At 46.8% G+C, this 26,070-nt stretch overlaps 1 protein-coding gene across 1 annotated transcript in view; it reads right to left on the reverse strand.

The window, feature by feature from the left end:
* The window catches only part of LOC8027668 (NGFI-A-binding protein homolog), a 267,104-nt gene that overhangs the window by 63,727 nt on the left and 177,307 nt on the right, over positions 1-26,070 (reverse strand). The window contains exons 5-8 of the mRNA XM_042294442.1: positions 22,904-23,023; positions 18,005-18,138; positions 15,623-15,767; positions 14,611-14,873 (exon numbers count right to left, since the gene is read on the reverse strand). Coding sequence (XP_042150376.1) covers positions 14,611-14,873; positions 15,623-15,767; positions 18,005-18,138; positions 22,904-23,023 — 662 coding nt within the window. The remainder of the gene's footprint in view (positions 1-14,610; positions 14,874-15,622; positions 15,768-18,004; positions 18,139-22,903; positions 23,024-26,070) is intronic.

Here is a 26,070-nt window from a genome sequence, read left to right on the forward strand (position 1 = left end):
CCTGGCTTGAATTTACGAGTTAATAAGTGATTACTTCCGTTTGTTTATCGTAGCACACTCCAGCATCGCCAATCACTTTTCGCTCTTCAAAAAGACATTGATCCGACAAGAACGATAGTGGTACAGATATGTCTCCAACATTCTTCGTGACGGCGTCGAACTATGTTCCGTTTCACCTTAAGGGGGACTCACCCGGTACCGTCATGTCCGCTCTTTCTCATAGATGGCGCTGGAGTTTGGCCGGAGGAAGTAAAAACACGCAAGAAAAGAGAGGTGGGGAGAAAGTGACAGACAACCAGTCTAACCAATCCTCGCCGCTTGGACTGTGACGTCTTGAAACGGGGTGGTGTGAACAGGGGGGTGGGGGGACGCTCTCCCGCGGTCATCTTCCGACGACCTTGAGAGTTTGTCCAAAGGCACAGAGGATCGGGGAAAGTCGGGTTTTTTTTGGGGGGCACGAAGCGGCCTATCCCCCTCCTTCGCGTGAGCCTTGTCGACTCTTTACGGGAAAGGGGAGGAGAAGGCCCTGGAAGGTGCTAGTTAGTGGTGCCACTGACCTGGCTAGTGATGCCAACTTGATAGATTTTTCTCTTGACCTAATTGTTTTTTTTTTTTTTGTTTTTTTTTCTCTCACTTTATCATTTAAAGACCGGTCTGCAGATATAAAAAGCCGGCGAAAAGGGGTATTTACTTCACTGTGTACAATGCCAAGTGTGGTTTAGTGAGATCGCTGAGTTTTACGACATAGTCTATCGTGCCAACAGCTTTTGTGGTCTGGCATTTAGTGTGTAACGAGTAAGCAGACAAACGTCGCAAAACAGAACCTTTGTGGCCAATAAGTCGCTCAACCTACAAGGGCACGGCTACTTTCTAATATTCTCGAAAGGCGACTACATAGCTCTAACCGAGCTCCGAAGCAATCGGATAAACAGTTTATTGTGCCGGGATATTTCTTACGGTTATTATTTAACACACAGGAGAAATACGGGCAAGTAGACTTGCACTGATCCGAAATTATCAACAAGACAACACCTGAACCTATCGCCCCTTTGCATTTCCGCAAGCACTGCAAGGACGGCGACTGCATAGCCGGAAATACTCTGGCTGGAACCTCTGAATACGGAAAGGGGTTCTGTCTCCTGGGTTTTCGTGATGCCGTAATGCTCCAAATATTTACTCGTGCGTCCAAAAAAGTTGTGGTGTTTTGTGATGTCATTTTCAAATGTATTGTATTCGTCGTCACCCTCGTTCACTGGACGATGAAACGGAAATGAGGAGGGCGCACATCGAGCACTTCCTAGAAGTCGGGTGGGGTGGCGCCGGGTGTGTTGTGGTTTTCGGGGCCGGCGAAAGAATGCGACGGGGTCCATCATGGCTCGTTTGGTTCGTAGGCGGCTAGGCCTGCCTCCGCGGGCAGCATCAGGAGGATCCAAGAAGGGGCACTTGCTTCTCAAACTAGGTTTCCCTGTGCCTCCGACCCATCCGGTGTACGCGATCGCTAGGCATCTCGATTATTGTAATGTGAAGTGCTAAAAACACCAACTGCCTGCGAATTGACAGGAAAAGGATGCCCCATAATTGTGGCATGTTGCGTCGGCTATCGAATCGGTTCAAGAACTGACCGCCTCTGGACATCATCTGGTCATGCTAAGAAATATCAGTATTCCGTTTTTCCCACATATGTTTGTGGGTAAAGAATATTGTACAAGGCGTGGGTAATTTTTTTTCCTCCAGGTTGTCTCAACAAGAGACGCGCGCCGCAAAGAATGATGATGTTCTATTGTTGTTGATGTATTCATTAGCACGGGAACAAGGAATCGACTCCCCTCCCGTTTTACAAAGCCCTGCCTGGTCGCCGTTTCAGCTTAGCTCCGACTCCGAGCGTCGCCAAAGCTGCGGGTGACCGGGGCCAATCAAACGCCGGCGGTAGGACGCGACCTCGCATGCACTTCGTATATCACACCGCACGGAATCTGCGCAGAGGTGCAGAGGAGTCGAAGAGAGACATTTAATCTGCTACGGGAGTGTTGACGGCATCGTCTGCTACTTAATTAAAAATGCCATTTCGTGTTCTGAAATAAAACTCCGGTGCAGTGCAGTGGCTGCTGGGCTTTACGGTGGTTCGTCGCACTGCCGCCAGAGGAAGGCCAGAGCTGGAACGCGGAAGTTGGTAACGTTCTTTCCGCCAACGCAGAACAGCAACAAAAACATACCGCGTATCTCTGGTCGCACTGGAGTACGCGTTTTCTAGGCAGTCCACCGATACCGCATAGTTTTACACTACTTTCGCCTCTGACCGCCGCCTAGATACACGATTTTGACTCGTTTTCCATCGAAGAGCGTTTTCCTCCGTCGGCGGATCAGCCTTTCGTCGATTTCCCATTGTCTGTTGGTCCCGAAGTTCGTTGAAGAGTTTACGCTGTACGACGCGGTTTGAGGCTCCCGACGAAGAGTACACATTCATTACGATCTTGCGCCTGACGCCTAAACGTGACTTTCTTCTTATCTTGCGTTGTCAGTGGTAATTAGAAAAGCACATAACCAAGGGATGTCCGGCAACTTGGCAAAATTCGGCCGTTGAGTGCACGGAACAAAAATACGGGAAAAATGTGTAGTAGACGGATCAGCGTTGCAAGCAGGTAGGCGTTTTTCGTCGGATCATATTATTACTATATTATGAAGAACGAGGTAAGTCATTTATTTCATTAATTTTTTGATAATTACTTCTTAGCAGGACACAACTGCGAAATTGTGCGATGTTTGCACACAAATAAAATATTTCTAAATTTTTACTTTTGCGAACAACTTCGTGATGCGTACGAACGCTGTTTTCCCAGTGGTCAATCGGCCCCTAGCCTTTCGCTGCGCTCGGAGCTCAGCTGAAACGAAGTATCAAGCCCGCGGAGACGCGGTCTCTGCTCATCTAGAAAAGGAAACGTATGTGTGTCAAAGGAAGGCCCGCATATTTACCTATCTAGGGAATTTCCAAAATTTACCCAGAAACATGCCGGGAGATGATCCTAAGCGTCTCGTGTCCTGTTTCCTATATGAAATAATATAAGATAATAACTGAGGCAAGGCAACAAAGAACGCAATAATTACATTTGTTTTAATTCAAGTTTTTCATTATGCAACCCGCTTGTATAAAAAAAGCCCTACAAAAGTAGCTGCGTAAAAAGCTCCAGCTTTATTTTTGCTAAAAATCGGCAAAAAATTCTTGCCATCTGTTTTTCGCCAAGTTAGTTTTTAATATGGATTTATTTTATACACCTCCGCGGTTTTGGGTTCTTTCAGCGCTTTTCATCTTGTACCTTGAGTGACACAAGGAATATTTGAACAAAGTATGCAACGCAGCTATCCTAACTATCGCTGCTAAGCAGAGCAGCACGGACTCCAGCGCGTCCTCCCCGAACGTCAAAAACCGCAAGCTTCCGTCCGACCCCGGCGACGCGACCCGTCTTTCCAGGACCACTCCGAAAACAACCCCCCCCCCCCCCTCCAAGACGGCGACTCGCTTCCTTCCCCCTGCGGTAGATTGGGAGCTCCAGGCGTCTCTCTTTACTTTCCCTCTCTATCTCCGGAGATGTTCGCTCGAGCAAGACACAGACACTTTTGAGGGAACCCACGTCTCGTTCTCCCAAGGATACAGAATGTCCCCCAGCTATTTCGAACTGTATGTTAGCAGACTTCTTTCCAAAGCGCCAGTATTTTTATTCAGCCTAATTATTTCATTAATTAAATCTAATTAGGCATATTCTTAGATACTGCTTCAAGAAAGGAGGTGTCGATTGGAAAATTGTAGGGAGCCCCGAGGAAGCAGTCGGTGGAGGGAGTTGCTTGTAGGCTTGCTTGCGGACATTTCAGTGCCTCCGGACACCGAAATGTCCGCATACGCACGGGTACAAGAGATCATATCTCTGATCGAAACTTTCAATGTGTGTCGATGAAATGAAAGCTGTCTCATTACTACGAAACGACTTGTCGACGGAAGGTTGCAGCGTCGACGGACCGATCTTTCGATGAAGCGTCGTTTGGTGCACAGCGTGATTGCCGCCGAATTGTTTTACCGGGTACATGGTTGTGTACAAAAGGTTTGTACTACAGTAGGCTCGTAGAACACATCCGCGCCAAATTTCGCACTCTGACTATATTTTTTTTAAGTGTGGCCTTCATAAACTGTTCAGTTCCACACGCTTCCCCTCAGCCTCCTGATCATATGACATGGGTTTCTCCACACCGTAAATGATGCACAAAATCATCGACCCGCACTTGGCGACATGCAATACACGCGTCCGCTATTGGGTCAAGCTGAGGATGGCAGTATAGGCTCTTCACCTGGCCGCCGTCCGTACCAATACAGTACCAGCCCATGGCTCGCAGACGCACGGGACAGTCACTAAAGCGACAAGCCCGCATAAAAGCAGCACTGGGAGGAGACGGAAACAACTGGAAGCGCGCGACACCTTCAGCTCTAAGGTCTACGCGCGCCGTAAAACCTGGAACGGTACCTCATGAAAGGAATACAAAAAAAAAAAAAAAAAACTAAAACAGACAAGCAAAAACTACAAAAAGACTTTACCTTCGGGGTTTATTCCTGGATCTATTGTGTCTTGCTCTTCTTTTGGCATATAAAGCCTTTGCGGTATGGAAATCTGAGATGTCGGTCAAAAGGATATTCATTCCACCGTCGACATTGCCGCGCGGCGTTGTGGTTTAGTAAGATCACTAGGTTCCCCGACATGCATTATACTGTGATCGACTTCTATTTTTAATTGTCTGGTATTCCAGGATGCACGAGCAGTCAATCGGTCTGAAATTATCAGCGAGACTATTTCTGAATCAGAAACACTTCGTTTCACATTTCACACGGTGCTTATATTTGTTACATCAAAAATGAAACAACGTTTAGCCGAACGCCTGTTTGTCCCTCTCTCCAGCACTCACCGCCACAACCCTCGCGGGTTTCACTCGTTAGGGCTCTATAGCCCACACAGGCCAACTAAGATAGGAATCGGTGCCATCCCAAAACCTTACGTCGGCGTTCCCACTCCTTGTCACCTTCGAAGAGAACTACACTTGCTTCCCTCAGGGCTATCCTCTACACCCACCCCCTCCCTTTTCCCTGCTTGACTACGCGGACGATTTTTTTTTTCTACTTAGTGTTGCATTTGTAAAATCTGACCCTGCGCTTTGAACACTGCACACACAGCCACGAGAGAAAAATAATGACCCATAAAAGCATCACGTACCCCCGACTACCGAAATCGTTCCAATAATTGGACAACCTCTGGTTTTGCCTGGCAAATTCTTTCCCACGTATTTTCCGTGGGAACCGCGTTTGCTGCGACTAAGTGGTTGTTCGTCCGCAACGCAAGAGAGACGCAAGCCGCAAAGTCTCCCCTCCCTGTTTATGACCCTCTGCTTGGCTGCTGGTGGTTGGGGGAAACACCAGCTAGCCTTCAGAGGCGCGGTCCCTAATGCGCGATTTATGAAGGGAAATGCACGTGTGTGAAACTTATACTCCGAGCAGAACCGACGATGTGGAGAGGGCGTTTCAAGCTCGATTGTTTGTTTATTGGCGTCTGACGTCACTCTCCCTGTGACTGAGCTCCTAGAGCGCATGATCAACATTTCCACAAGCGCTCATAGGCTGCCAGACGAGCGAACGACGCTCTCGTGGATCGTTAGATCAACTTTGTCGCTGACTTTTCCTCTCAACAGTCACGTCACTCTCTTCGCGACTGAGCTCGTAGCGCGCATGCTCAACATTTCCACAAGCGCTCATAGGCTTCCAGACGAGGGACAGACGTTTTCGCACATCGTTACATCAACTACGGCGCTGACGTTTTCCTCTCAACAGCCGTTGCAACGCCAAATGGATACAAGGTAAGGTTTCCCGCTTTGCAGCGACGGTCGCGAAAAGTACCTGCATGGCTTTTTTATTCAGCTTTACTTTTTAATGTTTCCTCCGCGGATTTGCGAGTGTAACCATAGATACAATTTCTCGTAACTTGCCACTACGTCATCTTACTTATGTGCAGGTACTTGTTTAATTTCTAGAAAAATTAGGATGGATTTTGACCTGCAAGAGAGGGCCCTGCACGGTGGAACCGTACCACACCACGGCTCAGACATTTCTTAACACTATAGTTCCATTCCAAGCAAAGGGGAAGGGTGACAATCACAATGCCAACAGCATGACATAACTGGGCGAAGCGTCCTCGTGTGAAGCGTTCTGGAACTGGGTGAGCGAACCCAGCAGTGAGTCTGGGTGCTGCCATAGCTGCCCCGTACGGAAGCGAGCCCGCCCCGATGGCGCGTGGCTGGCTCAGGAGTTTTGAAATACATCATAGCACGAGTAGCTCTAACTCTATCGTTTAGATACAACTTAGGGGTAACTTTCAGAACATGCACGTGGTGTTTGTTACTGGCTCTGAACTCTGTCTAAAACCATGCCATAAAACTAAAACCGTGCACTGGAGCCAAAGCTACATCTAGCCAATATAAAGAGAAGGAACGTGTCTTTTTTTGTTAATTCGCATATTTTGCCATACGGCTAAGTGAATAAACAGGTCCACAGGTAGGATTGCAGCCCTGCTTTCAGCAGGTACTGCAGTAGTGACTTGCAAAGGACGTTATCGTGCAACCATCGGGACAAGTTGCCTGGTGTTTCATGCCATAGTCCGGCTTCACTCAGTGTTTGGTTCAGATTGCAGTTTGATTATTTGGTTTCTCTGCCTTGTTTTCCACGAAAATATTTGCTTTGATTGTGATGGTACAAACTGCTCCGATTTACACAGATCATCTATGAAAAACTGACGAGCTTCATGGGGAAGTCAAAAATATGTCCCAGTCGCACACGGAAGAGCGCACACAGCAAGCGTTCAAAGTTCATGCGACTGCAGTGGAAACAGAAGAAATCTGAACCTACCGCCGATAACCGTGGAATTAAGAGGTATGTAACGCTACATTGTAATCATTCGCATCAAACGTTTGAGGTGATAAAAAAAAGTAATGTTTTATTAATGCTATTTCAGCGTCAGCTCAACAAGCGAGGACAGTGTAGCTACTGAGACCTCTGTTCAAAGCAACTACGCAAATCCCGCACGGTGAGTTATATTGTTCCTACTTACTGTAATGAGCAACGTCTAAATCACATATCGTCTCATTTCCAGGCCCGAGCATAAAAATGTTCCCGGATCTTCCACCCAGGATGCTTGCTCGAGGCATACACCGTGAGTAACATTTTTCTTGCCACCTTATATAACTTCCCTTGCTCTGACGGTTCGAAACAAAGTGCTAGAGCAATTGACGTGGCCAGGATTTCATTTCTGGGGGAGGATACGTGCTCAGGGGTGTCCCTGGTAAAGGATTGGGGGTGACAAAAGCGGATTAAAAATGCACACTCCGCCGCCTACAGTCCTGGTTGGTCATTATCTACTGGCAAGGTATGCATTAAACTGTTATTATTTTATCTTTACCCAGGGCAAAGGAATCAACATTCGACGATGTCCCGGATTTTTCGCCCGAGTAAGTGACTCACTCATTGCGTATCGTAATAGTTTCAGTATGCATCTGCATATCCTTGCACAGTGTTTCTTTGTCTGACGAGTATACCGACTACGCAGGAGGAGTGCAGAGGCTCGCAAAGCGCAACAAGAAAGTCTGGATACATCGCATGCACACCAAGAGAACGCCGAGCACCCCGCCACTACAAGACGCATTGTGACCGACCTGGTTGGAATACTCGAGGAACACTCTAAAGCCGTCCTCCAACATTCGCAGGAGTGTTTGTTTGCCGGTGAGTTGGTGTTCTTGAAAGAGGTGAGGGTCGGTTTAGTCAGCACTTACGAGTACCGCTGTTCCGTTGGGCCGTTGTGTCCTTTCGTTCACCACATCAGTACAAGGGGTGTGGGTGGGTTTGGAAGATCACACCAAGGAAGGAGCGTGAATGAGGATTTCCTAAGGGGCGCACTATCCACAGGAATTGGTTTTTCTCAAAGTCAGGAGCTGACAGCCATTCTAGACATTCCCTTTATGTCGCATAAATTCTACAACAAGTGCGAGGCTACCGTAGGAAAGGGTATTATGTCCCATCTGCTGGAATCTATGAGAGAGGCAGCACAGACGGAAGTGCGGTTAGCCAAACAGCGAAATGAGACCCCAGACGCTGAAGGATTCTGGAATATACCAGTCATCGTTGACGGCGGGTGGTCCAAACGATCCTATGGGCACGACTACAGCGCGAAAAGCGGAGTGGGAGTCATCATTGGGCGGTACAGTTGCCAAATCCTGCACATAGGGGTACGCAATAAGTACTGTACGATTTGCCAGATAGCTTGCAAGCATTCGAAAGAGCCACGCAAGCACGACTGCCCGTGTAACTGGAATGCCTCGTCAACAGGGATGGAAAGAAGCATTATTGTTGAAGGGTTCCGAGAGAGTGAATCTTTAGGCTTACGCTACACGACCTTAATTGGAGACGGTGACAGCAGTGTACACATGGCAGTGCAAACCGGCGTCGCTTATGGACACTTGGTAAAAAAAGTGGAGTGCGCGAATCACGTAGTGAAGCGATATACTGCCAAACTTTACTCTATTTCTAAAGACACGAAAAATTTCAAGACGAAGGAAGGTGCAGACGCAAGAAAATTGCTAACAACAACTAACATCAAGACAATGAAGCATCTAGCAAGAGCTACGATTAAACGACATGCAGCAAATTTGACCCCTGGAGACAGCCAAGCAGTAAAGCGGTTGAGGTCAGACTTGAAGAACGGCCCCTACCATGTGTATGGAATACACGAACGATGTGAAGCAGATGTCTGCCCCATAAAGAAAGATGACAAAGAAGAAACCACAGCGAAAAAAAGCAAAGGACAGCTACTCACGAGAGCAGGTCTAATGACGGAAATTCAGAAGGCCACCGACATCATGGCTGACAAGGCCGACACGCTGATTCTCGACATGACAAGTAACGCCGCAGAATCGTACATGAGTGCTGTTGCGAAAGTTGTGGGTGGGAAGCGTGTCGACTTTTCAAAAGGAAATGGGTACAAGCGACGATGTGAAACGGCAGCTCTTTCGTACAACAGCAAAGGGCCAAAATGGCATTATGATTACGCAAAGAAAAAGCTGCTGCGCAGTCCGGGCACACCGATGAGACAAATGCTCAATCGAAGAGGAAAACAACAACAACGAAAAAAATGCAGGAAACAGCTTCGATATCCTGAAAAGAGTAGTCAACCCCGATTTTCATGTGCTACCGACCAGGACTATGGGCCTCAATCTCAGCAGGCAGACATAAATGGCGAAGTGTACGCAATGAAGCGAGACGAGTTTATGAGCTCCCTAACCGTGACGGAGACACGCGTAAAAGAGATAGAAAGACTAACGATAGGCCAAAGCGCCTGCGAACTTTGGTACGAAGAACGCCGGAAGCGACTGTCTTCGTCCATCTTTTACGACATCGGCCGAAAACACAAATCCGGCTTTGACTTCTCAAAGGTAGTGCTGCAAATTTTGCACCCGACAATCAGAAACTTGCCGGCTCTAGAATACGGGCGAACAAATGAACCAAACGCGGTACGAACTTATGCCAAACTCAATCCCAGCGTGAGAATTCAGGAGTGCGGCCTCTTTGTCTGCACCGACCTGCCATTCCTATGCACCAGCCCCGATAGGCTCCTGGATGGCAACGGCCTACTTGAGGTGAAGTGCCCGTTCACCGCACGACTCTACGAGACACTGGCTGAGACGTCCAAACACCACTCCATAGGCATCCGAATTTGTAAAAAGAACAAATGTCTCTACCTGCCTAAGACAAACAAGTACTATTTCCAGGTACAAGGACAACTCAACATCACGCAGAGAGACTACTGCGACCTTATGTTCTGGTCGCCCACAGACAAATTCGTTCAAAGAATCCCCCGTGACACCAATTTTTGGAAGACTCTGACTCCAAAGCTGCAGGATTTTTATTTTGGATATCTTTTGCCGGAGATTCTTGATCCCCGTTTCACCAGAAAAATGGAGCTGCGGAAACAGCCCGTTGAGGCATAGTACTCCTCACAGCGTCCGTATATTAGAGAGTTTTATTATACCGGTTTTCAGCTTCGACATTTATACCGGGTGAATCAAAATCTAGTTAGGGCACTTTTAATATTGCCATTAGTTTAACCCGCTCAGAGACCACTATAGGAACAAAGTTGCTCGTGCAATTTGGCGGTTAACTAACAGAGATCGTTTAATGAGATTTTGATTATACTCCGCGACAACTATACTTGGCAATGCAGTGGAAGGTACAGGCCCGCGTCCCCTCTCCCATTTTGAGTGTACGCAGGCTCTCCTCCTCCCCCATGTCCGGGGAGAGGAGGAGAGCCCGCGTACACTCAAAATGGGAGAGGGGACGCGGGCCTGTACCTTCCACTGCATTGCCAAGAAAAGTTGTCGCGGAGTACAGTAACACTGTGCATATAGTTACAATTAGAAACTTGCTCGACATAATCTAAAACCACTGCATTAGTTAATCAGTCACTAATTAAAAGTGAATTGAGAGATATGTTAATTGGGCATTTTAACTCCACAATCAACCTTGTTCTTAGTGTCTATCAAGACGGTAAACTAATTGGAAAATTGAAGTATCCTAAGGATGAGTTCTGTTTTGTCAGAAATTCTGGACCACCTAAAAGATAATCCTTGGGTGTATCCGATAAGGATATGACGCATGCGCAAACGCGACAGAGCGGTATAGGGTATCGTTGTTTAGCAGACCGTTCTGATAACCGTGTTAATGATACGCAATACACCTCCATCGGCGTTGCAAATGCATTCATATCCTTTTAGGGTAACATTGTAGGAGCGGAAAAACGGTATGCTAAAACTCTGTTATTGGGCACTGGCGCGGTTATACGATATCCACCCGTTCAACCGTCTCTCGGACTGCGAGGACAGGCGCGAGCACAAATACTCGATGCCCCAAGTATAATGTACAGCGGTGTCGAAAGCATAAGCGTGAGCGCGCGCTTTGATAATTTCGCTGGTTGTAAGAGTTCACGCGCAAATTACACGCACCATACGCATGTTCATGCACACGCCAGTACCTATCGCAACGGAGCACCGAGTAAGCCTGAGCTTCTCCCGAAAAAGATAAAAGTAAAATTTTTGGCGAAACGTCAGCTCCCACCCTAAGGTTTATTCTCTCTTCAGTTATCCCATTCATTGCAGCCTCCGCTGCCCCTGTTTGGACAAGTTGTGAGATGTGCTATAATAAAAGATATCTTTCCTTCAAAGTTAATCAACATAATGTAACGCGAATTTTTGCTAGTCAGTCTTATGCTTGTGTGTTGGTATCTTAACCTCGTGTTATTTTGATCATTGTTACTACTATATCAATAATTTGAAGTTGCATGTCTGTAATTTATCCAGTAAAATATTCCTTAGTGTATGTAGCTAGTGCATCTCAGTCACTATGTTCCTGTGCTGACTATCATTGTATATCGTTGTATCTAATTTATGTTATGCATAAGACGACAGGGTTCGCAAACGTTTGCTATACGGACCTCTTCCGAATTCAAAACGCCCGAAACAGCATTAGAAGTGTTCGAGTTTGTGGTGTGTACTGGAGAAGCACATCGCTGTCCTCCAAGCGTTCTTGTATCTGGTGGCATGTAGTATATAGATCCCATTGCAATTTGTGTATGTGCTGTAACTAGTATAAAACATGAATGGAACAATAAAAACATATACCAATGCCCCAAAAAATGCTCTATGTTCACCGTCATTCCTTTAGGACTGCACAAATTGTATCCTAAAAGACAGAGCGCATTTGGAAGGAACTTTCCAGCCCACGGTAAGAACATAAATATTTTGAGACGTCCCCGTTCTCTTCTCTTTTTCCTTCGACAATCAACGTTTCCTTTCCCCTTTTTTTACTTCAGTCTCGGGTAGTTTAGAAACATGATAAAATAGTTGCAAACCTCTAGAGCCCCGTAAAGGCTAAGTGCCGTTCTATAGATTTCCATGTCACAGAGGGAAAATACCATACAAAAGAAATGCTCTGAGACTAGCTTTACGACCAGTCAGTGGAATACGTACGCACGTACGCGCGCACTCATACACGCGTAACCACATACACACAAGCTCACATATGTACGCTCTCAGGTACGCACATGGGAAACGCATATATTTCTAGGAGCAATTGAAGATGTGTCAATGAAATGAACGTGGTCTCATTTCGACAAAACGATTTGTCGATGAAACGCCGTTCGCACTTCGATGAACTATATGACTGACACCGACATTTAGTGTCTATGGTTGTGTACAAAAGGTTTGGACTACACTGGGCTCGGCGAACACCTCCGCGCAGTCGCATACACTGAATTTATATTTAGAAATATGCTTTCTTCTCAACGCCCTGATCACAAGGCATACATTTCTCCACGCAGTGACTGATGCACAAAATTATCGACCGGCAGTTAGCAAGAAGCAAGCATCCACGCGCCCGTTGTTGAGTCAAGCTGACAAGGGCACGAGGCCATTCACTTTGGCGCCCTCTATACCAGCGCAGTACCAGCCCGTTGCTCCGAGACGCACGGGACCTAGCTGATAAAGCTGGTAAGGCGACCCGACCCCCCCCCCCCCCCCCCCGCCCCCAACCACCCCCACAAAAAAAAAAGAAAAAGAAGCCCCCCAACCACCCCCACGAAAAAAAAAAAGAAAAAGAAAATAACCGCTGTGAAGAGACGGGAACAACGAAACGTGCAACACATTCAGCTCGACGGTCCACGCAAGCCGTAAAACGGAGGAGGAGCGTGGGCGGAGCCTGATGTCACGAATGCAAGAATATACTACAACGACAACAGCAAACTACAAAAAGACTCTCTTTCTAGACAGCGAGCGCCATCCAGGGCAAACTAGCTGAACTAGCTAGTTTGTCGTGACAGTTTCGTGAACAAATGCTCTGAAACTTAATTTTTGGAAAATATTATTTCACGTCAATGATCCAGAATACGATTTCCACAATGTGGATTTGTCGGAAATTAGTTATAGTGCCGCATTTATCTTAAAAAAAATTATTTTTAGAATTTCTAATGCATTTCTATGAGGAAAAAACGTTTCACAGTTTATTTTTTATTTCAGTGCAAAATTGATATTTTTAAAAACTAAGTAATCCATGCCGTTAGGAACACTTACATGATTCTGTAAAACGCTTGTTGCTTCTCTGTGATGATTTTTAAGACAGCTAGTCATGAAATAGGAAGTCCCATAGAAATCTGATGAGGTGAGTCCCCCTTAAAACGAAGCGCAGTTGACGATACGAGCCCTTGAAGCCAATGAAATGGACAGGGAGCGTCACGTGACATTTCGGCAGGGGTAAAGTGACGCGCGGGGCGCATAGTCACGTGATATGTCCACTCAGAAATTAGGGGTGTAGCACTTACACTCCTTGTACCATGTATAACACCCCCAAACTACATTTTGACGTTCAGTCCACTGACGTCAAACTGACGATAGCAACTTTTAAGAGCGACTTGATAGCTGTGTGACATAACTCACTAAATAGCTAAACGTACGTATCAAATATTACATAAAAACAAAAAAAATTAGGTTTTGCAGCAGGGCTAACAAAACCTTGAGTGCTTCCCTGTAGTCTATAATCCGTACATTAGCTATTTTAATAAACTGTATCAGCGGACTATTAAGGCGTTCATGAAAGTTGGCATTGTCGGTCCGACATCAGTGGACTGAACGTCGAATTTTAGTTTTCAGGGTGTTACATATGGGACAAGGGGTGTAAGTAGTACATGCCTATTTCTGAGAATGCGCGCGCACACACAAACAAACCACCAATTTGATATCTTTTTCTCTCGGAGCGCCGGACTAGGCGTGTTAAAATAAATATTTTTTTTCTCTCTCTCTCTCTTTCTCTTTCATTTTAACGCAGAACTTTCTTTGTTGATATAGTGCGTGAAGCCTATACACCAAAACGGCCGCTCGCTGGAGCGGGAGAGGGGGATCGAGGGGCCGTGGCACTGACGACGGTGTCTGTGTTCACGTAAAATTACGGGGTGCATCGACGTCACATCAGCGGCCATAGTGGTGTCATGATGCTGAGTACGTCCTCTTCCTAGAATTTGTTTCGCACTACAGAATTTGTTGTTTTTTCCGGCAAAAACCATTAAACGTGACGACCATCCACCATCACCATAGAGCAGGGACAAAACATGCAAGCCGTTTATTCGGTATCACCATAAAGGTAATCCGATTTTTCGTGGGACATTTAGTCTGGCGTCTTGTTTATGCGGAAGCCGTTAAATGTGCTTTTAGCCAAAGGCAGGTTAAAACGATGTACTCCGTTTTCATACGCACTCAAGATCGCGCCATGGGGTTTGGTCAGCCCAGATAGGAACTTCTACTTTTTGTTATTTAACTAAACAATTTAAACGAAAAAAAAAAAAATTGGACGAAGACACTCTTGTGCCTTTGTCGAACTGCTACATTTGGGTTTCTTTTAAGTTCTTCAGCTGTCAGCATTCACAACCAAGAACAAACTACCTCAACCGGAGGCTTAACTCTTCGTGCCTGCCAGTAAGAAGCGTCGAGGCTTACTTGTCGATGCGTCGTAACTGCTTGGAGAGTTCACTCTGCTCGTTGATGAGCTGCATCTGCTGCGTGGAGATGTGCTCCAGCTGAGACTGGAGCTGCGGCACCGCTCCGACGTTCTGCAGGTCCCGAGACTGCTGCAGTCGAGCCTTCAGCTCCTCGTGTTGCCGGCCCAGGCTGCGCAGCTGCTCGCAGATACCCTCCAGGCGATCCTGCAACCGGAGGCGTTCGTCGGCCGTCAGCAAAGTGGAAATTTGGGCCAGTTGGTTCATGTTCAAGATATAAAGCGCAACAAAAAAAAACGACAAGGCAAAGAGGAGAGTAAACAAGACGAAGCGCACTTGCAACTAAAGTTTATTTATGAAAAAAAACAAAACATAATATTAGAAACGCCTATACATCACATCACATCAATCGATAAGACCCCTTGATACATTCAAACTCTTTCCCTGAGAGGGCAAGGGAAGGTTTAATAACGCGTTTGACTCCCTTTGCCCAGCTCGGAGTCCAGGAGCCGATCGGGCAGTGCGAGAGCCAAGTTGGGGCCGATAAGGTTTGCGATCAGCCACTGACCGACTGGCAGACAGGTTGACAAGCGCTTTAGCCGCAGTCCGTAAAATGTCAGGATCCTCGTTTAAGTCACACCGATAATGACGACTTTACAGGAGCAGCTTACCCGCGCCACTTTGTCTGCCGTTGCACCAATGGGGGTTTCATAAAGTGTGGAAAGAGTTTCCCCTTAAATTCATAAATATTTGATGATTTCTATAAACACTCTCAGCCGTACTGCCTCTCTACTAAAGTAACAGGCCGGGCGCAGTCGTCACGTCGATATTACTCGAAAGCCTAGGCTGACTAAATTTCGCCACACGTGTTTGGTATGCCTCAAACAAAGTAAAATCGAACACCGGTTCCTATATAATCTTGATAATGAGTGACTTAATCTTCATCTGGAACACGTGGTTGGAAAGTGCCCAGTTCCGCACGTCGGCCTGCAGATTTGGGGCTGCGCACTGACCTGCCTCTTCTTCCTCTCTTCCTCGATCTGCGCCTTCTGGTCCATGGGCGGCGGTTCCAGCCTCGGCCGCTTGTGTGGCTCCTCGTCGAATGGCGCCTTGCCCGGCGGCATCCCCGACGGGGGCGGCCCGCCGTAGCACTGGCTCCTGCAAGGGTCGTCCGCACTGCCCAGCCTGGTTAACCACACCGGACAACCACGCGCACGCGCTCGCGGACAACCCATCCTCTTAAACACACTCCCCTTGACGACAAGGCCGTCAGTGATGGCTTTTCTACGTCATCAAATGGAGGACAGCGCCTTGCTCAGATCGATCTCTCCGGCAGCGTTCGGCCGAAACTATTGTTCAATCAATAAGAACACAAGTTCAGCCCTACGCTGACGCAGCACTCGTGTTGAATCCGTGCCAAGTGCCGGCCTCCGCTTGGTGACCCAAAAACTCCAACACTACGGCCGTGTTGCCTCGGGTGGCAGACTGGCTTTTTCCGGGATATCCCGGAGATAGATATCTTCATATAAAATTCTAAATTAAACCACTTAATACCCTTTACAAATTAACTAAAAACTTGTTTTGGTGAGGCCGATAAGCTACTGCACAAAAAAAAATAATTTATTACAATTAGAATCACTTCAGAAATATAAAGGCGCAGTCTGCTTAAAGATTTCGTCTTCAAGCAAACAGTGTCAACACATGCAGTGTTCTCTTGTAGTTAAAATTTTGAATTGGACGCCTTCAAGATCTGCTCCTGTAAAACCATTTTTTTCTTTGTTGTACAGCATGGAAGTGAATTACTAGCTAAAAGACGGGCATGGTGAGCCGTCTGTGAAGTAACATCCCTAACAAGGAGCCTAATAAAGTGTATGTTCGTAGCGTTCTGCCATAGCACGACTTCGCTCACATGTTTTGTCCTAAAACCGCTAAGTGATATTCGCATGCAAGTAGATTATTCAAATACAACATTCCATAGAAAGAATCTCACACTTTAAGTGGTACGGCGGCTTTTCTATATTCTCAGAACAGTTCACTGCTCCTATACCGCTGTGTCGTTATTACTTATCACTGAAAGCATCGCTTGCTCATCTGAGTGAGCACAATACGCTTTCGTAACGATTGCGCTAAACATAGCACGTACACCATGGAGAGCTCAGCCAACCCGAGGCTTAGACTCCAACTCTCTCTTTGTACCCTACCAACAAGCAGGAGAAAGAACGCATGCTCCCGACGAGTTACACCGGATGACTTCCCAAACCTCGATGTCAATTTTTCTCTTCAAGAACTCGCGGCGCCGAACTAAAAGAGCCCAAAATCATGTGAACAGGGTTCCCCGCCCTTTTCTGATAGATTCCCATAAAGAATAGTTCCGATGAATAGTTTAGCTTTTCTTTCTATAGCAAGATTGTGGCTCCCGATGCAGGGTTACCCCCGACGCGAATCTTTAACGCTATGCTCCTCGGCTAGTTTTTTTCTTCTTTTTTTTAGCTCATTTCGATTCCAAGAGTGGAGTGCAGCGGGAAGGGAGGTTGTATCTTAGCTCGGAGCAAGGAAGCGGCGTCCTCCGAGCAGCGCGTACTGAAAGGCGCTCGGCGTGCTCGCCCCGCGGGAGCAGCGGTAATTAAAGACCGATCCCCGGTGTGCCCGTAACCTTGAGGGCCGGAGTGGCTCGAGGGCAGCGCGAGCTCCCCAAGACCCCCCGAAGCGGCACCCGACCTACGCTCGCTTCCCAGAAGCGTCACACACATGTTGCATCTTTCCTTCCGTCCCTGTCTAGATATCCGGGCGCAACAGATGGAAGGCCTGTAGTGTAGGCTACACACCACCAAGATTGATGAGCGACCCATCCCAGAACATATCCGTTCTGGCGCCCCACGCACTCGAAAGCCGCCGCGATATCGAAGCCTCAACCCCATCGGAGTGCGGCATCAAAAAATGTTCGATCAATTACTTTTCCCCAAGCTGCAATAAAAAAAAAAAGAATTTAGGTCCAAATTTTAATATTAGAATTGTAACACGTATCAGAGCCAGCAAGATAGAAAGCGCTAATTCGGAGTCTTGTACATCATCCAAAACACACGTCAGCACGCATGATGTCAACTATCTGCGGACTGGCATTTACGTGAGAGGGGTGATTGCTCCCTATACGTTTTCTTCGAATATGTCTGCGGTCAGTCTTTGTTCGACCAATGCGACCGTAATACAAGGAAGAAACTCATTTGCAGACCGTACGATGTATTAGCAGCCTGACCGCCGCTTTAGTAGCGCACCTTCCATATGTCACCAACGGTGGGCCAGCGCGGGGCCACTATGGAGTTGGCACGGCCACCCGTCGCAGCACCGGAGGCCCGTGCGCACGACCGAGCCGAGTGTTAATTAGTAGTTAGCCTCACCTGGACTGTCCCTTGGAGAACGGGTAGCCGCTGTCCCGCACCGCCTGCCTGGCCAGCGGGAACAGCTCGTCGCGCCGTGTTAGCAGCGCCGGAATGTGCTTGCAGATCTGCGCCGCGGCCTCGTTCACCGACACCTGCAGCGGGGACGGCCAGAACGGTCACAGAGCGGGCAGGTGCGAGCCCTGATCAAAGATGGGCTTCGGCAACACCTCCAGGAATGCGAGGCCACTGTGCTCAATTGTGGACGTCACCATTCCGGAGGCCAGATCATGCTGGACACGAGGGGTACGTCACCGTTCGGCTGGGACCCGTGTCCACACTGATGGAATAGTTCGAGCCACGGTGTAAAGCCGGGGTCACACTGCTTATGCATCATACAAAAGACAGTCTGCGTACAGATTCGAATGCGAGTCACCGCGAGATCCGTGGTTCGAATGCCGCATGGGAATGAGTTCAAGGAAAAACTTGGCGCGCGGCATTCGAACCAGGGATATTGCGGTGACTCGGGTTAACAGACTATTGTTTGTATTATGTACGAGCAGTGTCACACCGGTTCAAGATATATATACAGGTGAGGACACACACCACGGCGAACGTTGCGACGCGATCAACCAGATAAAGTCCTGCTGGCGTGCGCCCGCGTATCCTCAACCACGGGCACTCGCCTCAACCGACAGCGTCTCTGCCGTTCAGACGGCGCAACTGAGGAAAAAAGAAAAACAGTAGAAAGAAAGTGTCTGGTTCCCATGGTACCCTGGCGCTCACTCTTTCCGTTGAAGCGTCTGCCCCTGATATAGACGGACGCTGGCTTGAACACCACGCCAGAGATATCTCCACTTTAACGCGTTCATGAAACTGTTATTACCGCCGTTTGAGGCAAGAAACTAGGGTTAATGACGAAGCCGTTTCTAAGCCACACAAGTAGCGCAAGTGCCGAGTTCTTCATGACGTGACGCACCCGGGAAACGACTTCAAAGACAAGCGTGCTTCCATAGAGAAGCATAGTAAACTTGGCCTGTGGCGGGCTGCCCTTAGCCGCATATCGAGGCGCCGTCTGGTGGCACCGCTTGCAACTAAGGCAAGAAGAGGACTTTATCTCGAAACGCGCGCTGGTGTCACCGCTTGCAACTAAGGCGAGGAGAGGACTTTATCTGGAAACGCGCGCTGGTGTCACCGCTTGCAACCAAGGCGAGGAGAGTGCTTTATCTGGAAACGCGCCCTGGTGGCACAGCTTGCAACTAAGGCGAGGAGAGGACTTTATCTGGAAACGCGCGCTGGTGTCACCGCTTGCAACCAAGGCGAGGAGAGGACTTTGTCTGGAGACGCTCGCGCTGTCCATACTTTTATATATCTTAAACTATGGTCCCAGCCGAGCGGTGACGGAGCCCTCGGTTTGTGCCCTGCGCTAGCCTCCGGAAGGTGACTTTGAAAATACAGCCCTGCGGCCCTATTTTCTATGGTCACGGACTTTATGCCTTGTGAATCATCCTTCGGTGCTCTTACGGCTCATGTTTCAATCTCATTGCTTGAGCGAAAATTAATTCAGATTGTTTGGCTAGTTGGTACTGGGAATTTGACGTCATGATGGTGCTTAAGACGAGGACAAAAGGGAGACAGACAACACGGAGCGCTCCGTGTTGTCTGTCTCCCTTTTGTCCTCGTCTTAAGCGCCATCATGGCGGAAAATTAATTGCTCAGAACTCGCAACGCACTGCGTTCCTTGAGGTGCCAGAGGCTATAGAAAGTTGTTTTGGGCGCTATCGCACTGTCGGTAGCTCCCGGATGTACGCCGCCCGTCGATACGTTCGCCACACTAATCATCGGTCTTACTGCGAGCAGTTTAGCCAAGGGCGAGACCTCCAACCCCATTGCATTATGAGCCTGCGGGGCGAAGAAAGCGATCTACCAATAGCCACTTTCGTTTATTTATCCGACTAAAAACAGGACTAACAATTCGAGCCGCGACTGCATTGCGGTGCAGCGTACATTTAGGGACCTCCTAGGGCGGAAGTGAGGGTTGAATGACTTTCGAGGATAAAAAATTGAATGTTTTTATAAGAATATTGAAGAGGATAACCGAGTTGCATGATTCTCTATTTAACAAGATCTCATAGTACCACCGAAATAATAACAGACACGCGCAAGCATCTGTGCCACTCGGCTGCACATCTCGATTTGGAAAGGAAATCGTTGAACTTACGAGGAGGAAATACAATCCAAAAAGCACGGTTATTGATGGATGCGGGCTCAGGCAAAAAAAGATCCAGTTTGTTGAAAGACAAGGTGCGTTTTCGCTTAGGCTGTGTCAGAGGGTATGTGCACATTAAAAAGTACAGCGAAAAAAAAATATTGACTTCATATTTACATTGCAACTACGTATTGTAGAGCAATAGGAAGTGAAGCTTGCGAAGCATCTCGTTGCTTCATTACCCTTGACTAGAGGTCGGTCACTTTTTGCAGCAGCGGGCCAATTCGCCGCAAAGTGAAGACGGAGCGCGCCGGACGGAGTGGGGAGTGGGGAGAATCAGTTTATAAATGTGAAAGATTAAAAAGGAAGTCACATATTTAAAGTGGTATGCAAATATGTTCTCCTGATTCAGGCACACGTAACGTAAGATTGCTCGAGCCCCGTCTCAGTAGGATGTTGTGCGTTCAGCAATGATGCGAATATTCACACTAAACTCCTAACTGCAAGTGGTAAAAAAAATTTGGAGGGGCTCATCTGTTTTCGCAAGAGCCACGTTTGGCTTCAAAATCTTCATCTCGAAGAAGTATATTCGCAGATATGTACGTGGCGTATCGGACAGTTCGATGAAGGCTACATCGAGATTTTGTGGACTTGAAAGCTTTGAGATTTTGGAAGATTTGAAAGCTAAGGCCAGCGGAAAACTTAACGAAGTCGTTCGGCATAAATGCACTCTTCACCTTATTTTTGATTGAGGACCATCTGATCAGCGAACTTTGTCTCGCAAATCTCTTGATCTTTAACATTTTCTTAAAAGATCTGAGACTGGGTGACGAAAACTTGAAACAATTAAACTCTCCACTTTAGCAGAGCGAACGCAGGAGAGGAGGTCCCTCCTGTCCAGAGTTCGCTCTGCTAAAGTGAAGAGGGGTGGGAGAAGCTTCCACTTCGTTCTTGACCTGTCACAGACTATTGCGTGAGTTCGATTTGGCTCATTTTCCGCTTATCGACATTTATACGCGTAATAACTAATTCGTGACCCCCGCTAAAGAGACACTCGACTCCCATACACAAAACTAGTGCCCGAATAGGACACGCATGTCAAAAAGACAACTTAACAAAAAAAAAAAAAAAAAAAAAACAACAACAATATACTGGGCTTTTTGTTTTGTTTTTTAAGCTTTACAGGATTGCTTAAAAAAAGCCGTAAAAGTTGCACTTACGCTATTTGTGTAGGTGAGTTATGCGGCCAGGGGCACATTATGTGGGTGACTAATCTTTTCGATAAGTTGGCTAACTAATTAGAATTCGTTAATTAACTTGTTAATTAGTGATAATAGACATATGGTTCCAATTAGAAACTTGCTGAGCGTCATCGAAAATCACAAAATCAATTTTTTTTAGAACGACTTGAAGCTCGTGGGGAACTCGGGGGTGCACCAAAGTTCCCACTCGTGCAGCAAGCGCAAGGCTAGCAGCAGTGGCGGAACGCGACGACAATCCAATCATCCGCGCTCCGCCACAGCTAGCCTTGCGCTTGCTGCACGAGCCGGAACTTTGACTCGAACAAAGAAACTTGCACACTGGGCTCGAAAACGCAGATCGCAAGACACGAGACGAACCGTGCAGCGACTATCCAGCGTTTCAAAGCGCCCATCAACGGAAACAACCCACCAGCGGCACTCCAAGGAGCGATTTTGCCGGCTCTCTGGCATCACGCAGGAGATCGCGATTCAGGAAAACTGATAGAACTACCATTTCAAAAAAATTCCAGCCTCACCCGGCGGCAGAAGTGAGACTTCATCTAAGTGTTGTCGATGATAAAATCGGGTCAGTCATCACTGCAAATTATAAATATTAAGATATATTCAGATACAAAATTTTACAAGCTCGAACAGCAGTTAACGCGAGAAAACTCGCACGCACCTTGCGAGCGTACCCCATGTTCATCGGCGGTACAGCGTTCGGTGCGCGCTCCATTCACAAAATGTTCCGAGCACAGTCGAGAGGCTGGCGTTGAGGAAACGCCTTTTCGGTTTGCGGACGCAATCCACTGCCGCCTGAAACCGGGGTCATGTGGAAAGCGATAGAGCTTAAAGACATTGCACCCGCTCTCGCCTTGCCGGATTCCTTGCAAGCTACATAGGTCCTCGGACAGTATTCGACGCTTTCTGTTTTTATTCGTGCACAGTATGACCGAGCGATGGTGTCCGCATGACCGGGGAACTGTTGCCATCGAAGCCCATAGCTCTAACAAAGTTTGCGAGTTTAAAACAGAAAAGAAAGTGCGAACGAAGTTGGGGCACTGCAGACACCCAACACCGGCCAAGCCTCTCAGCCGGGACTTTCACTCTTTCTACACGACCAGAAAGGGGGAAAGCGCCGGTAGCCCTCTCCCCTTTTTTCTCTCGCCCTCTTTCAGTAAAACGGTCTATTATCGGGAAATATTATTTTATAAAACTAAATCTGGGGACACAAGTAATTTTTTTTTATTTATTTATTTTAGTTTAGTGTAAGAAGTTTATGTTTCGGGTAGAGATCTCTGAGCACTCTGGATAAACGTATCCGAAAGTTTTCGGACATGTTCATGCGGTTCAAGGAGCCATTTCCGCAGTATGCCACCTATTCAAATTCGGTGGCTCCGAGACGTCCCCGGTTGCATTCCCAATGGGTTGCCATCGGAGATGTGGAGATGTGGCCGAGCCCGCACCCACCTCGTGCAGAGTGAGCGGTTTCTCAGGCTTGCGCTTGCAGTCGAAGCGTCCGTAGATGGCGGCGTACTTGCGGATCTCGTCCATCCGACGCGGGTCGTCCTCGGACATGCTCAGCACGTGCTGCAAGCAACAGGGAAACGCACGTCAGCCCGACCACCCGCCACCAGGCTCGAGCGTATACTAATGCAGCACAATAGAAAGGGCAGTGCATTGCGCGCGATTCAGCAGCATCACTGGAATTCCAAAGAAGAAGACGGTTTTGTCAATTAGAATACACGTATAAAGGCACAAGTGGTCAGTTTCCTTCGAATACGCTTAAATTCACCAAATGATGGCAACACTTTGCTATAATACAGAAAAAAAAAATGCTTTTCAGCCTTTCCACTCTGGTAAAGAAGGTATACTAGCGAAGCTGTACTATGGTGGGAATGAAGTAATGGCCGACCGCAACTCGGCACGCCGGCGTGGAGAGGCTCCAAAGGTTGCCGCCATCTATGAGCGACAGCGGCAACCAGACAACCGGCAAGCCGGTTGTTAGGTTGCCGACGTCGTTAATAGATGGCGGTAGCTGTCCAGAGTTTTGTGTCGAGATTTGTTTGCCCACGGACACGATAATGGGGAAACTAGCCCTTAACACGTCCGATGTCAAAAAAAAAAGAGGAAAACGGCGATTGTTGTTTGGTATTAAGAGCGTTTTGGTATTGTCGCAACACAATACGCTGGGTGTTCTCGCAGCTTATACCCGCTGCCGTGCACTCTAAATTATTTGTGTTACAAACCTCGCGAAATAATGTAATTTTTCCTATACATCCGCGCATACCATCCGTCGCGTGCGCTGTGTACCCGACGGCATGTAATGTCTGCGAGCCCTCACCGATCAGAGCCACTCTGTTAAATACATTGGCCCTTTGGTATTGTTCTCTTCGGCAGTAGCGCCGAATGTCTCTTAATTTAAAAAAAAATACTATCACCATCCATAAAGTCTTGGCGAACCGTCCATACGAGCACCGTTCTTCATTCGGGCGGATTTAGTAAAGAGAGCGATACATACAGTTAGCACAAACGATCCGCAATTTTAGCTGCTTTTTTTTTTAACACGAGAAGCCGCCATAAAAATGATTAGTGTGGTAGGGAGTGCTAATTTTGGTTACTTAATTTAGTGGAAACATTTGATGCTTGTCAATACGCTGTCTGAATAAAATAAAGGAAAATAGTAATATTAATCAATCACCCTTTTCAAGTGACGTGTACGAGATTGAGGTAGGCACGGGTGATGCACCCCATAAAGCGCGAGCGCGGTATCTTCTATGATGGGGATGAAGATATAAAAATCAAGAGGATTTAGATTGTGATGTGCAGTCCACTCAATATTTTACGCTGATTACAGCCAAAGATTTACGAAATAATGCTTTTTTTTTAAGTTGAGAGCGTCGTTTTTTAGTCACTCATTCTAACGCCTAGGTATGCGCATTTAGATTATTTAAACTCGGCATTTTCCCGGCGGAAGACAACACCAATCCTCCAAGCGATTTCGAAAATTAATTAAAAGAGCAGGCTCATATTATTTCCGGAAGTGGGCGCCCAATTATACGGTCAGAAAACAGTAAAGGAATACGCGCGCATATAGTGCCTAATATACAAATATGCGATGTTGTGAATCCTCAAGGAACAAACAAATACATTCGAGTGCGGAAAAATATGCACTGACATTGACCTCGCTGAACTTAAAAAAAAAAAAATCGCATAGGAGTGGAGGTTTTACACTGCTTCGTAAACGTAATCTTGAATCACGGTCAATCACTTCACTGGCTGTGCACACGCAATTCCAAGTGAAAGTAACTACTCATGCAAGAAAACAAGTCCTCAATGTAATGGGATTATATTTCCGGAGAAAATCCTTCACGTAAGGACAGATAGCAGCCGCAGAGTCGTCCTCCGCCGACGAGCGGCGTGCGCTCAGCATGAAAGCATCCCGCGTGAAATGAATATCAGGTATCGGCGTCAATGAATGGGCGTCTGTTCTGTAGCTTCAGACGGACATGTGCTTCGTAGCAAACGCGCCTGAGTGTCAAAAGTGCTGCAAGAAGACTGAAATTCCAAACGCAGCGGGATGTATATAACTGAACAATTCACCTTTTTTTTACATAAAGATAACATGGCTACATTAAACGGTCAAAGCTCGAATTTCGATTGACGTCCAGAAGGCCGCTATATAGTGCTTTCTCTCTTCTGTTTTCCCCAGCTTATGAGAATCGCAGAGGATGCAGGAGTGGTAGCTCAGCTGCCCTTGCGGAAGCTAATCGTGGTTCGAGCTTTCTCCGCTGCAAGAAGAAAGCCTGCGCACTAGTGATGCAGAAATATAGATAGTTATATCGTATTCTCGATAGTGCAAAAAAACTATCGATACTGCTATCGATAGTCGAATATTGTAAAACTATCGACAGTCGACTATCGTGAAACTCGATAGCATACTATCAATAGTCGACTATTATGAAATTTTCTATAGTCGAATATCCAGAAACTATCAAGATACAAATCGTAATGCTATTGATGGGGTTTTATTAATTGAGGGGTGAAGAACGTCCAGGGAACGTCCTGTAGACCGGAGAAAAACGCAACTCCAATTAAGCACTTAAACATAATTATCGAAAAACAATCTAAAAGCTATTCGAAAACCATCACAAAAAGGGTGAAAATCCTGATTAGAAACTCTTGACAATAAACTATAAAAAATGTATATTTCGTACAATTAAAAATTATGAATAAACGATATCGCCTTGAGAGCTTGTCGAAGTGTTTTGACTGTTTGAGATTCCTATCCTTTTGCAAATTATGAGCTCGATAAACAAAAGTGGAAATCCCTGTCGCCCCTGATAAGTAAACTATATATGTGTTGCATAAATCCGAAACCCTGCTTGAATATAATATCAGCGATGGTGATTGAATGCGCAGGTATTACATGACTTTACCCGGATGAAACCATAGGTGTGGCGTTTTTTTTTTTTCAAAACAAGCAGGTTGTAAGAAAGAAAGGAAACAATATTGCTTTTTGGATTCGCAGGAACTTTTTACTGAAATAATGCATCATTGGCATGAATATCGCTACTTAAATCACAAAAGATTTTCATTCTTATAATTTATTTTTTATTCCGTTTACGTTACGTTCC

Source organism: Ixodes scapularis, unplaced genomic scaffold (genome assembly GCF_016920785.2).
Source record: "Ixodes scapularis isolate PalLabHiFi unplaced genomic scaffold, ASM1692078v2 PGA_scaffold0__279_contigs__length_252992795, whole genome shotgun sequence".
In the NCBI taxonomy this organism is placed as follows: Eukaryota; Metazoa; Arthropoda; class Arachnida; order Ixodida; family Ixodidae; genus Ixodes; species Ixodes scapularis.